At 50.4% G+C, this 14,019-nt stretch overlaps 1 protein-coding gene across 1 annotated transcript in view; it reads right to left on the bottom strand.

Moving 5' to 3' along the window:
• LMX1B (LIM homeobox transcription factor 1 beta) overlaps positions 1–12,661 on the bottom strand; it is a 100,066-nt gene extending 87,405 nt beyond the window's left edge. The window contains exons 1-2 of the mRNA XM_061476509.1: positions 12,223–12,661; positions 11,704–11,890 (exon numbers count right to left, since the gene is read on the bottom strand). Of these exons, the coding sequence (XP_061332493.1) occupies positions 11,704–11,890; positions 12,223–12,361 (326 nt within the window). The 5' untranslated portion in view covers positions 12,362–12,661. The remainder of the gene's footprint in view (positions 1–11,703; positions 11,891–12,222) is intronic.
• Positions 12,662–14,019: the final 1,358 nt, after the last annotated feature.

Genomic DNA, 14,019 nt, shown 5'->3' with positions numbered 1-14,019 from the left:
CCCCAGTGTTGGCTTTACACAGCCCACACACAAACCAAAAGGCGCAGGACACTGTAGTATCTGCTGTGAGCATCAGCACTCATACAAATATCACAATGAACACCAAAAGCACGCGGCTACAACACTGTTACTGTCACCCATTCACGACTCTCCCTGGAATATGTGTGGACAGCTTCCTTGTGGCTTGGGAAAGTGTTGGTAAGTGAAGTAATGAAGTAAATCATTTCTCACACGTGTGTGTAAATAAATAGAAGTGAGAAAGCACCCAGATATCACAAAGCTTCAGCACGTTTGGCTGACAAGAAAGGGAATCCTTACAAGAGCAGCACTGCCCCTGGCACAAAACAATGCCCAGAACACAGGAATTCTTCCTCCCTAGACCTCAGAGACAAACAGGTTATGAAAATTCAGGTGGCTGAGGCTGCAGTACTGCCTGCCCCAGCCCCGGGCGGGCAGAGGCACCGGCACAGCAGCAAGGCTTCCCAGCACCGGTGGGTGACGGCACCAGCGCCCGTGCTTGTCGGCTGTGTGCCTCCGACCGCAGGGCAGACCCTCGCCAAGCCGGAGCCTGCGGATGCAGGGCAGGATCCGCCCGACGCCAGGCAGCACAATGTGAGCCTCCAGCTCCTTTCCTCCTTTTGGCAAAGGGAGGGCTGGAAAGGGGCGCGATGGCAGTGGCAGGGCTCAGATCCACTTCATGTCACCCAGACAGACTGCACAGGACATCAAACCAGATCACTCCAGTCCTCTCTTGGCAGCCTGTGCTGGGGACATCCACCCACAGCCACCACCAAGCTCCAGCAGTGCAGGAGGGTACCAGGTTCCCTGCTGCCCGCCTTAGCAGGGTCTGCACCTTGAGCCACTGCGCTTCTCCCTGCCCAAGTGCAAATGCAAGGTCTGTTGGCAGGATAACTCAGGGTACTTCCTCTGTACAGCTTTAGTCACCTCAATTTCAGTGAGCCTCAGTCAGCTCTGTCACTGTTACCAAGTTGAGATGCCGAGTATGTGTCTGCATGTAATATAAACCAGACTGACATATAAGAATATTAGCATCAATAGAATCACTTTGGGAAAACATTTTCTCATAAGATTTCAAGAGAGAGGCCCACAATATGCAAAATTTGTTCATTGGGACTTACGGCAGACAGGCTTTGTGTAGACCTCTGCAGAGAGGTAGGTTTCGTTCTCTTCCCTCTTCCTTCCTCACTCTGGACTCTAGTTATTAATGACCAGAAGGTGACTGGGAAGCACTTGAAATACCGTATTAGCACTTCCCCAGGGCAGTCACAAACAGAGGACCACAGAGCCACCGGAGCAGCAAGGACCACATGCTCATCTTTGTCAGAAAGCTTAATAAAGGAAAAGGGTTTCTAAAGCCTCACTGCTGGTACTAACGTTCATATGGGGCCCCACCACACTTTCTTTATCAACTCTGGTGTGAGTGAGAGCTGACCCATAGGGTCATGCTCCACATGTGAAACTTTTCTTGTCATCAGATGAAGCCCATGCCAAGATCCAACTGTGAAGACAACTCACAGCATTACACTGCAGCTTCTATTTAGGGTGGGTTTGGCCTATGAAGAGCTCCATCTCCGAAACCCTCAGTGAGCGGCTCCACCGAGCTCCCTCTAGACACTTGCTGTCAGGTAAGTAAATTGACCTTGCATGACACTGCAAGCTGCTGCATGCCAGGGCAATTGGCTTCAATGGCATTACTCATGGGAGCCCTGCGAGTGGGGATTTGCTGGCTCAGGCCCCCGCTGGGGCCCATGAACTGGCAGCGTCAGCCCCTCCACACAGGGAGTGTTCCAGCACTAGTGACTGCTGCAGGAGGAATGCGCTGCCAAACCTCCACGAGCACCCCCAGCCCGCTGCATGCACTGGTAATGTGGAGAGAGCTCTCTAAAAGTATAAGAGATAGGTACTGACTCAAGCCTGCATGTACATACAAACCTTTGTGGGGTGGGTATGCAGTCTGAAAACCACCATTATTAATAGCAGGGGGCGGGGAGGGAGGATCAGCTCCTTCTCTCCTGAAAAGCCAGAAACGCCAGCCTCCCCATGCCCAGGAATTACCTGAATGGGAACTGCCTGACCCCATCCCACACACACAGGGAACCCCACAGCCAGGAAGGGCCAACCCATGGCTTTTGATCCATGTGAGCTCATGTGCAGCGCCAGCAGAGCTCCAATATCCTGAACACGTCATTCGACTGGTAAGGAGGACAGACCAGATAACCTGGATCCCCAGCTGCTGGAAGAGGTAACCGAGGTGGAAACGGGGCTGTGTGCCTCATCCCCTCCGCTCACCACCTTCCCAGAGCTCCCTGCAGCACCTCGTACCTCTCCTGTGGCTCCTCACCACCTGAAAAGCTCATGATGAAGCTCATGAGCTAGGCAGGTAGGCCTGCTCCCAGCCAAGATCTGCCACGGAACCGAGGGCACAGCACCACTAAAGTAAATAGCGGAGGCACTGCTGCACTAGAGGTGGTTTAGCACAGATCATCAACTACAAAGAAACGCCTGCAGAAGATCCCAAATATTCATGAATAGTGCTGGGGCTGGCAGACTGTCATGTACAGCTGGACTTTATCACACCAAAGCTTTGCCCTAGCTGAAGGTAGCTCACCATTTCTGCGGTCATTTCGGTGTTTTGGTTTGCATTTTTTGTCTTAGTTTCACGATTTTCTGCTTTACTGTGATTTGCTAATAAACCTCTTTGTACCATACAGAATGAAATACTTGCCTCATTTCACACACGTTACCAAAAGTAGCCTCAGCAAGCACTCCCATATCCCCTCCCCATGAAACTGGATTAAAGCTGTGACATGAGAGAATAAAATCAGAAACCAGGGAAGCTGCTTCCATTGAGAAGCTGCAGGAATAGCTCTATCAGGTGATAGGAAACTGCTAGCTGTAGGCAAGCTGATTGTATAAAGGATAGGATCATGCAGGTTGAGAACAACTGTTCTTCAGAATGGATGTTAATGAGAACTGTAACCTTTCTCACTAATGAGCCTTGGCAGGTATTGTGCTGCAGCCCAAAGGTCCGGTCCCATGGAGCTCCTGGTGACCCTAACTCCAGCTGTGACAGGCAACGGTGCCCATCTCTGTGCCCACTTCTGGAAAGCAAACACTGTCCCTGCTCATACTGTCCTCATCCACACAATGCACCAAACGTGCTTGCTCACTAACACACAAGGAATGCACCAGTGCTCGACTGGTCTGAGAGAAGAAGGAGTAAGCACCGGCTGTAATTAGAAATGCTTTAAAACAACATTCAGGATTTCTTCTGCAAATTCAAATTTGCTTGCTTCCTATCATAATAATAACCTATGGTAAAAGTAACAACTGCTAAGGAAAATATTATTGATGCAGACTATTATTGTTTTTTCTGGTTTTGTTTTGTAATCAGTGAATGGTGATTCAGGTTACAAACACATGAAAGTAAACTTCCTAACAGCTACCAGGAGGATTTGGTCCTCAGCATGTGCACATAAATTCCATTAGCTCTTACTGGGAGGGTGCACGTGCACTCTTGTACATTATAAATAATACACTGATTGCAGTAAAATCAAGAGCCAAATTCTGTCCTTTGATGAGCGAGGACGGCTCTCATTGAAGTCAATAGGGATTGCATGTTCACAAGTTCATGTCAACATTTGCAAAGGAAAATTCCGTGCATATTAAAAAAACATATTATGTTTTGGAAGCAAAGCAAATGACCTCCACGACAAGTGTTCTCCGTAAATGTATTGCCTCGTTACAGGAGCATCAGGTTAGAAACCCTTATAAAATTCTCAAGAAATACGTTATTCCTTGTTTATGTTGGTATTAAGGGACTTATCAATTTGTGCCCTCGCAGTTCTGCTGTATCTATACAGAAGATCACTGTAAAACTGCAAAACCAGCAAAATAGTACACTGGAATTAATCACATTAATGATTCCTTTACTGTAATACAATCTCACAAATGTCTACTTGTTCAGTTGCCCACAGGCAAACAGTTTTTGAAAGGCAAGTAAAATACCCCAGTTCTGTGTGAGCATCGCAATGGGAAGCACATAGGTAGGTTTGGCTGGGCTGAGATTTCCACCTCGGACACAATAGTTGGTGTAACAGACTCTGGGTTCCTCTGGTAATACTGGTCTGAATGTTTTACCTTCTCAAGACAGTCAGAATGCACAATGTTGCATACAAGACACTTAATTTTAAGGGGTTTGTTTCTACATAATCTTCATTAAAATCGCATCATATGTCACACATGGTGCTTTCTACTTACAAGGTATATTTAGCATCCAATAAAGGGCAATGGCAACACAGGTATTCTGTGAATGTGCAGGTCATATAAAAGGAGAAAATATTTGTTATCAGTAATCTGTTTTGCAAAATGGCTGGTTTGAGTGAGAACTGCCTGTTCCGGAACAGGGGACAGGAGTCCCCATCCCCTCCTCATGCCCCCCTCACAGCAATAACCTGCCCTCACCATCCAGAGAGCCCGTGGACACCAGGGGCTGGCTCTGGTCTCGGCGACTGCATTAGACACAGCACGTGGACGAGTTTGCAAAGGTCTGTTCAAAGCAATTGCCGACATACCAAGAAGTAAAACAAGAGTAAGACAGTGTTTCACTTGAGGAATATTGGTCTGGAGAAAGCAAGTCCAGGAACGTAAAGCAAATGTAAGTTTAGCATTTTAAAAAAATAAATAAAGACAAAAAAAGTCAAATATCTGCCTCAATTTTATGTTGGATTTAAAGAGGCATCTAGAAACAGTGAATAATTTGCCTGAACAAAGCATGCAAGATTTAGATCTGTATTAGAACGCATGTTATAAACACCAAAGAGCATTATATTTAAAACAAAAAGTCAGCTCATTTTACCTCACAAGTATTGTCATCTCTTTCTCTCTTACGGCCTCTACTCTCAAACTCAGAAGCCCAGCCTTACTTTTATCATTCATTTTAAATTAGATATGCAGTTGTACACGTATTTTTTTTACTTGTTACTAATGGAGAAAAGTGGTGTCTGGTTCCCTAAACATCACCAGTGCTGTTCAAACTCCCACTGCTGCAAAATAGCCTTCTCTCCCCGTTTCATTTTTAAAACTATCTTGACACAGAAAACACCTCTGCTTTCTAAAACAAAAATTCTAATACTTCCTTCATCAAACAAAAATCAGTCTAAATTCATAGCTTTAGGTATAGCACACCACAACTGCAAGGTGTGTATTCGATAGACATTCCCTGCCCACTTCACACGTCCATTCCAGTTCACTTGAAGGAAATTTCTGTTCTTAATTACACCCATCTGAATCCAAAGCAACTCCTCTAATGTCATTATTTGGCTGCTGGAGACTCGGCTGTCGAGGATCACGTCACATTGTTACGAATAACCTTATTCTTTGTTTCCGAACAAATCTGGAGTTTTTATATTTTGCAACGAACAAGAAACTGTCATTTCATTATGAGTCAATCTCTGCCTCCTGAGTAATGCAATCATCCTCAAATCATGCCAAAAACCCCTTTCTACCGCACTAACTCGTCCAAGAGCAATACCCAGCTTGTTTACCTTTACTGGAGATTACTGTACCATTCACTTCACAGTTTTATTTATTTACTTGCTTGCTTTCTTACCTCATTGAGCAATAACATGACATATCATGCGGGGAAAAAAAGACGTAGGCAAAGAGAAGCATTTATCCTTGTTTTTTCTGCAAGTACATTGCTTGACCTAGTGCACCCTTTAGAGAGGACACTGTAATGGTCTTTCTCCATCTTGCTGGGGTCGAAAATTTGCAGCCTTTTGGGGAATCTGCATTTTATGCATCTCATGATGCGGTTTAAACCAGCCTAAGCAGTAGAACCCCCCCTTCTAATATTCTCATGAAATATTGCTGTTATATTTACCCACCATTTTCTACCACAAGAACTGAACAACACAAGGAGTACTTTGCAAACTAAACAGTAAATGTACTTGCCTACTCCTAGCCTAGCAATGGTAAGAAGAATGAAGTATTTTACTAACTCTTTCCCCCCAGATCACCCCATGGGCACACCGGCAGACGTCCGTGGGCCTCTCTGGGTCCGTGTGTCGGTTGGAGGTGCACGCACATGTGCCCCAGTACAGAGCAGCCAGCACGGTGGCTCCCGGCGCCTGTTTCCTTACACCCAAGGAGGCCCCCGTTCACTTTGTGGTGCACTGAAACCTCCTGCTGACCTGCACACTGAGCTCAAGCAATCCTCTAGCAATTTACTATATCCTACTCCATTCCAGGAGAAGGAGGTACTAAATAGAATGAAATCAATTCCTGTTACAACAAGAAGTACCAGATTTAGTGCAAATTCGAATTTTGACTGGAATGAAAAATAAAAATCACAGCTACATTATGAAAAGCATACTCCTGGATATTCCTTCACAACTGACTGTATCAACCAGCCTCTACTCGTTACTAAATATGCAAGAGCTCACTACGACGTACCATGCTTTATAGGTTGCTCCACAATGGAGGCGAGCAAAAGGGGTACATATTTACAACTGAAATACACTAATGACATAATTAGTCTAAGGAGAGAGGCATTACAATCCAGCTATTTAATCATGATATATTATTGATGGTTGAAAATGTATGATGTATGCCTCTGAACTAGTTCGAAAGTTCAAAAAATAACAGACGTGATTTCTGAACAGAATACACAATGTTCCTGTTTCTTATATACAGCAGTGAAGATATTTTTGCAGTGAATTTTGTATTTGTTAGCTATTTTTTCCCAGGTTGGTAGTTAAGCATTATAAATTATCCTCTTATTAATCTAATTGCATACTACCTGTATTACAAAAAGATCCCCCTATCATTTTCTACCACGGATTAGTGCAAATTACCTACCACCATTGCAATTATTTTGTCCAATAAGGTTACCATGATTGCAGCAGAAAACCAAAATGTCTCCCCAAATTCTTAAACCATGCTCCATTCCAGATCCCCTGTTTTAAGTATTTCCTAAGGCTAACCTGGAACCACCTCTGGGCTCCAGTGCCGGTATCTGCCCTGTGTGCTACGGGATAAATTCCTGCCAGCACGGGGGGACCTGTGGGGGCTCAGCCCAACTACAGCGACTCTGCTGACGTCAGAAATAACAGCTACGTTTCCTCAGCATTCCCGCTTTTGGAACTGTGTCGAGGTGCTTACGGAAACCTGACAGTACTGAGGGTTTTGAACCAGGCTGATGTGGCTGAGAGTGCAGGGCTGCTTGGATTGTCAGCAAAAATGCCAGTGTTTCAGCGACTTTTAAAAGCATTTTTAGCGCATGACATAACTTTAATCATTACTCCATGTCCTGGGCATGTGCTTAGGTTACTCCTCACCTCTGAGTTTCACTCTGTTTTTATGCCATTTCCTAATAACACAAAGACAAGCACCAGCCTGACACGAGACGCAAATGACACCGGGGGGGGGCCACCAGCGCCCTGCACAATTCTGCTGAGTTCCCATGAGGAGCAATTGCACCAGTGAGTGTAACAACACGCCTGGTTCTCCTTGGTTTAAAAAATGAAAAGCAAGTACAACTGAAGACAAATAAAACCTTCCTGTTAGCAAATGGTTATTGTCCATTCTGCATGTAGCAGAATCTGGGAGCTCAAGTCACCTCCTGCACTGCTGATCCTGCCTACATTCCTCAGCCCGCGCTCCCCACGGACATGCGCGCGCTCTCTCTGGATGAAAAATAACAGTCATGAAAATAAGAGACATTTACTAATAGGAAGCTTTTGTCTTACTGCAACGTAAAACGCAACTGAACTGGGAAACATCAGCCTCGGTATTATACTCCTATGAAAGAACTTTCGAAGTGTGGAGAGGGGGAACATTCCCCTACAGCAACGGGGCTTCGCAGCGTTTTCTTTCCTTCCTGCGAGGTACATGCTGCTCCGTGCTGACTGCACATAAAAAATAAGCCCAGTCACTGACAAGAAAGGACTTACAGATGAAGAACAGTATAAAGACGTACCAGAAATATAGAGCAAGGCTTTTTTAACAGCACCCAATAATGATGCTAAAACAACGCCTGACATATCTGGAAGAATCTAACAAAAAACTATTTCTCTAAGCAAAACTTAGAATGCATTAACGTACCATTCTGAAATAGCAACTGTGATTGTTTGCTCTCCTACCTCTTGAATAACTGACCTCTTCTACAGCCTTTCTTTCCAAAGCTAGAATAGGAATATGGATCTTTCTAGAAATTATATGCATTTCTTACATATGAAATATGTAACCTGAAACGGTTATTTTTCATAGCATATCTTTTTGTTTAATGTCAGCAATAACTAGGGTATATTGTTACATAGTGCTGGATAGTGAGATAAAAACAAACCAGGAAAGCACAATCACAAAACAAATGAAAATATACAAATGGGAAAGAAATGTAATATTTATAATTACTAATGTTTTATAGCAGGAAGCACTGTTACGAGTGGCACAATAAATAAATTCATTTAAGCAAAGAACCAGAACGTAACTACCGCAAACCCCTTGTTTTTGATAAATATTCCTTCTGAAGGCTTCCGTTTGTCAGAAAGAAAACTTCTTTTAAAGGAAAAAAGTGTAAGGGTAAGGTTCCAAGTGTGCAACACTCCCCCTGCCATTTGGCAAAGCTCTCATTAAAATCAGAGAGATTCTGTTTGACTCGGGTTTGCAGAGCCAGCCTCCCTGGTGCCACTGGACTGCTCTGGTTTCCCCACACACACAAAAAGCTTGCAATCAAACATACCTGTGACCCTCAAAATCTTACATTTTAGCAAAAGAAGTGCGCTGACTGAATTAAATCAGAAAATCAGGATGTGCTCATGCAAAAAAATTGTTGAATCTTTTGTATAAACCCAGTGTAAAACGCATGCACAGCTTGTCCCACCAGTCCCACTGATGTACCGATGATATTTTGTGATAAATTACACCTATCAGGCACCTCTGACTACCTCAAACTGTGCCTGGGCCACTAATCCATCTCCCCCGGGATTTGTTCTAACATTCCAAGCATAGGGGCAGCTTCAAACAGGCAACATTTTTATAAAAAAAAAAAAAAAAGAAAAAAAAAGAAAAATGTTTTCCCCCTTCCCCCTAATGTGAAATGCCCTCATCCAAGGATGGGCAGGAATCATTCCTGACCCAGTGAAAGGTTTAAGGTCTGATATCTGACCCATCAGAAGCTTGCTTTCATTAGAAAGACGAGACATCAGTTTTCCAAAGATACACACACAGCATTTGATTATAGTCCTGGGAGTTCTGGAGAAATCTGACCTTTAAATTACATTACTATTTACAGAAAAACCTATTTAAAGCAAATTTCAGTAACTAAGATATTTAAGTAATCTTTATTCTCCCTTTTTTCTTTTTTTCCCCCTTTTTCTCCCCCCCCTTCCCCCCCCAAGGTCAGTAAATAGGACTCAGGATAACAAAAAGCATCAGATTTTGCTGATACCGGTCTTCCTCTGCACTGATACCATTTCATCTCACTACTCCAAATCAAGCTTTCTTAGTGCAGAGGCATTTTCCACCCCGGAATGCTACAGCCCAGGACGATGGTTGCTCCCGCACATTGGAGACGACTTGCACAACTTGCTCATGGCTTCACTCCTCCCTCCACTCCCTTACTGATCAAACCGATTGCCTGCACCGCACAGCCCAGAACCGCTTGCCATGTACGAGCAGCTATTTTTATCCTTCAGCTATCAGAAAAGGGTATTTCTCCAGGTCTAAAAGGCAGCAGGCAGGGGAAGCACACAAACAGCATCAGCGCAGTTTCACGTGCTTGCTTTTTTGGACTAATAAAATTTCATGGAAAACAAATTTGGATTTACGGTGGCTGCCCTCCCCTTTCCACGAGCCGCTGCTGCTGTCAGTCCGGAGGGGCACACACAGCAGGTGACCATGTCATGTCACGCGAGGTGCTGGGATTCAACAAAGGCCAACATGTTGATATCTTTTTATTGCTCGTCAGCCTGGTTACCCCATTTCCCCCCTATACAATTGGACACCTTTGATAACACGGAAAGTTCTGAAGCGGTGACATTTCTATTTTCAGTCAGGAAAGTGTTTTTGCATTTACAAAGGAGCAGCCTGTAATCTTGCTTTTTAAAGTCATGAAGCACAATCCCCTATTTCGCAGAAACTAAAGATGGGACTCAGAGGGTACATGGGTGTGTAATTAATGTAAATATCTACACAGCCAAATGATGCTTTTTTTAGGTAGCCTAAAGACTATTCTAAACTCTTCACGAATTAACCAAAATACCTAAGTAGTACTACCTACAGAGGCAGAGGTTTCATTGATTTACAACTACAGCTCTCACGGGGTGGTTTATTTTGTATAGAAGTAAAAGATAAAGTCTGTGGATCTGCTCTCTGCACAGGGGTATGAGAAAACCCGGCCAGCACCAGGCCCTGGCCCAGTGAGGGTGGCTGCGGCAGCGAGCTTTGAGCTTTTCTCATGTGAAGAACCCGGGCCCATGGAAGAGTCTCTGGTGAGGGCTGCAGCATGAAATAACACATTTTGTTGTAATTCCTAAACAGGGGGACATTTATCTGGGCCGTTTATACAAGAGTTATAACCCTAACAATATTTATACCCAGCATGTCATGTTAGCATTTACTACCAGTTTCCATGGAGATGGATTTTCATGCTGTAGCTATGAAATGCACATTGTTGCCACTAAGCCACTTCAGGCCTTTCTGGAAGCCTGCTGAATGCCTGACAAAAGTTGATGCAAACCAATAGTTGTTGTTCTTTGTTTGTTGCCAGACTTCTAGCAGAGCCATATTATGTCCCAGTGATTGAAGTGCCCATGTTCGCCCCCCTCCCGGCACAAAAAGGATCCTCAATTTCGGTGACAAGCATGAAGTGGGCTTCTGCAGGGGAGGACAAGCGCGGCGCGGGCAGGGCTCTGTCTCCGCGCAGGGACGCGGCGCGGCGGGGGGCAGCCGCCCGACAAAGCCTGACATTTGGGGATAAAGCCTAAATCACAGAAAGCGCCCGGGCCGGGCGGGCCGGGGCCAGCGCCGGGCTCCTCCTGCCGCGCCCGGCCGCGGAGCCTCGACCGGCGCCAGTCCCCGCGGCTGGGCCCCGCGGCCGCCCGCGCACCCTCCGCGCCCGGCGGCGGCTCGGCTCGGCGGGGCGGCTCTGCCGGGATAGCCCGGGGCAGCGGACAGACGGCCCCGCCGCCGGGCAGCCGGCACGGACCGCTCCGCTCCACGGATGTCCCGGAGCTGCGGGCGGCGGTGGGACGGGGTTCGTCCCGGGAAGGAGGGCCCTGCGGGGCTGTCCCGAGAGCGGCGCTGCCTGAGCTGTCCGAGTGGAGCTGAGCCGGGCCGAAACGGGCCGGCCCGCTGCTGGACCGCTCCGACGGCGCCGCAGGGTGCCGGACAGCGGCGGAGCCGGGGGACAGGCGGCAGCTCCCTGCTTAGGACGGGCGAAATGGCTCAAAGTCTCTCCGGTCCCGCCCGCTGCCTGGGTCCCCGCTTGCCGGGGCCGCCACCCGCAGCCTCGGGCCCGGGCCGGTGATTCCCCGCTCCGCAAGGCTCGGGACGGCGGCCCGCTCTGAAACACGCTCCGAGCCCGCGGCGCGACGCCGTGCCGTGCCGTGCCGGGCTGCCAGTGCTCCCCGCCGGCGGCGGCACCGCGCCGGGCCCCGCTGAGCCCCGCCGCGCTCTTACTGTTGGTAGTCCTGCTTGCAGTAGAGCTTTCGGTCCCGGAAGTAGCAGCTGGTGGTGAGGGCTTGCTGACACGCCGCGCACTGCAGGCACTCCTCGTGCCAGGAGGACTCGTTCACCCGCATCAGAAACCGGTCCGAGATGGGCCGCTGGCAGCCCTCGCAGACGGCCTGGTGCTGGCAGTCCGACCCTGCGAACGGCAGACAGCGGCATGAAGCGCCTGTCCCGGCCCCCATCCCCTGTCCCGACGCCGGCCCCACTCCCCCGGTCCCGCTTCCCGGCCCCGGGACAGCCAGCGGGCAGCGGAAGCCCGGCCCCAGCCCCGGGAGCTCAGCGACACTGAGCCTGACGGCCGCTGCCGAACCCGCACCCCACAAACGCCGGTGAGACGATTATGTGCCCGGCTGCAGCCCGAGGCGAGGCGGCCGCATCAGTCCGGCAGGGCCCCGCCGCAGCCGGCCCCGGGCCCCGCGAAGCTCCGGGGCCGCTTTAGGCGCAGACGAGAAGCGAACGGCAACTCACCCAGCAGCACTCCTAACGTGGCCGGACCCGAGCGCAGAGGGTGGTCTTCCATTTTAATACCGTCCAGCATCTTTGAGCAGTCCGACTGGCCCCGCGTAAAGCACCTTTCCAAGGACTCGGGACCTGTTGCGATATCCATGGGGCGGGCGACGGCGGGGAGAGGCGCTCCGGGCGGCGGCGAGAAGCGCTGCCGGGCGGCGGGGCCGGCTCAGCCCCGCGTCTGGCCGATCGCGGGGGCACTCTGCGGCCGGGAAGAGGGAGTCGCTTTTATTTTTATCTGGGAGACATGAGGAGCGTTTCCTGCCTGCACTTCCAGAGACGGGGGGCAGAGGAAGGAGCCGGCGCCGCTGCCCATGGGGGCAGCCCGCGCTAAGCGGGCGCGCACATGCCGCGCACACGGCGCAGGGCAGCCCGCGGTGTCACCTGCTCGCCGGCAGCGCCGGAGCCCCACGCCCTCCGCGGAGGGCCCTCCCGGGGCTGGGCCGGGCGGAGCGGCGGGGCCGGGCGGGGCGGCGGGGCTTCCCCGGCGCTCCGCAGCCCATGTGCCATGCGGCGTCCCGAGGAGCCGCGCCGTTTAGAGCAGGGGCCGCGGCGGAGGAACACACCCCCCGGTGCCTCACCCCTCCTCAAACTTGCTGACATTTGAACTCCATTGGTGCGCGCCGTATCGCTGCGCCGCGGTGATTCGTCTCCTCGACGTCAAATAGTGCCCTGGCCCCGCCGGGCCCCCGCGGCCCCCGAAGCGCAGCGGCGCCCGGGGCGCGGGGCTGGCGGGCTCCGCGCACCCCGGCGCAGCGAGCGGCAAACGGGGCTGGGACCGGCACCGGAGCGGGCCGGGTGGCAGAGCGAGCGCGGCCGCCGAGGATCGCGGCGGAGCGGGGACGCGGCCGCTCCGCTTCCCGCCCCGCTACCGGCCCGACGGCGGCTCCTGGCTCCTGCCCTGTCGGGGTAGGTAGCAGCGCGCGTTCCCCGCCGGGCCGTGGGCAGGTGGTGACGGGACCGTCCATCAGGGCGGCCGGGCCTGGCGGGGACGTGGGTCTGTCGCGCGGGCGGTGGCTGCGCGACCGGTCCCGGAGGGAACGCGGGATGGGTTGCAGGGATGAGGGAATTGTTGCCGGGCAGCCCCGGGCGGTCGTGGCGGAGCTGCCCACGAGTGGACCCGGAGAAGCGTCCGGGGGCCCCGCTCCTGCCCGCAGAGGCCCGAGAGCTGCGGAAACCTCCCGCGGAGACGGCAGCCCGGGTGAGATCGTGGCATTCCCGGACCGGCGTTTACCGGGAGCGGTACCGCTAAGCTGCGTGCCTGCGGTATCGCGTGTTAGTGCGTGCGGTGCGGGAGTCCGCGGACAGCGCGCAGAAGGAACCGCACCGTAACGCACTGCGCTCTGCTCCCCGCTCCCCGTGCGGAACCGCAACGGCCGGGAAAGGCGATCCCCACCGGCCGCCGTGCATGGGGGGGAGCGCGGTTGCGCGACCCCGGCTTCCCGTTCCTTTCGGTTTTGTTGTTGGAGGTTTTCTCCTGCCGATACCGTTAAAAATCTAAACCCGAGGAAATGAAAATCCGGACGGGATTCCGCGCGGGGTTTCTTAATGTGACCCGCGAAATGCCGTGACCCCGCCGAGGGAAGGGAGTTTGTTTTGTAACGCTCCCAAAATATTGATACTTAATAAGCGAGACAAGTGTTAACTTGAATTACTTAATGCTTTTTTTCCCTGGGTCTTAAGATAAAGCCTTTTCGTACAGAAACATCTCTCAAAGAAATTCTTGTTTTACTTAAATATTTTGGAAAGGGGTTTTGG

The sequence above is a fragment of the Pezoporus flaviventris genome, unplaced genomic scaffold (assembly GCF_033815535.1).
Source record: "Pezoporus flaviventris isolate CSIRO_AGI_PZ_B2104156 unplaced genomic scaffold, CSIRO_AGI_Pfla_v1 ptg000097l, whole genome shotgun sequence".
In the NCBI taxonomy this organism is placed as follows: Eukaryota; Metazoa; Chordata; class Aves; order Psittaciformes; family Psittacidae; genus Pezoporus; species Pezoporus flaviventris.
Note: the sequence above shows the minus strand (reverse complement) of the source record. Positions and strands in the feature narration are given on the sequence as shown.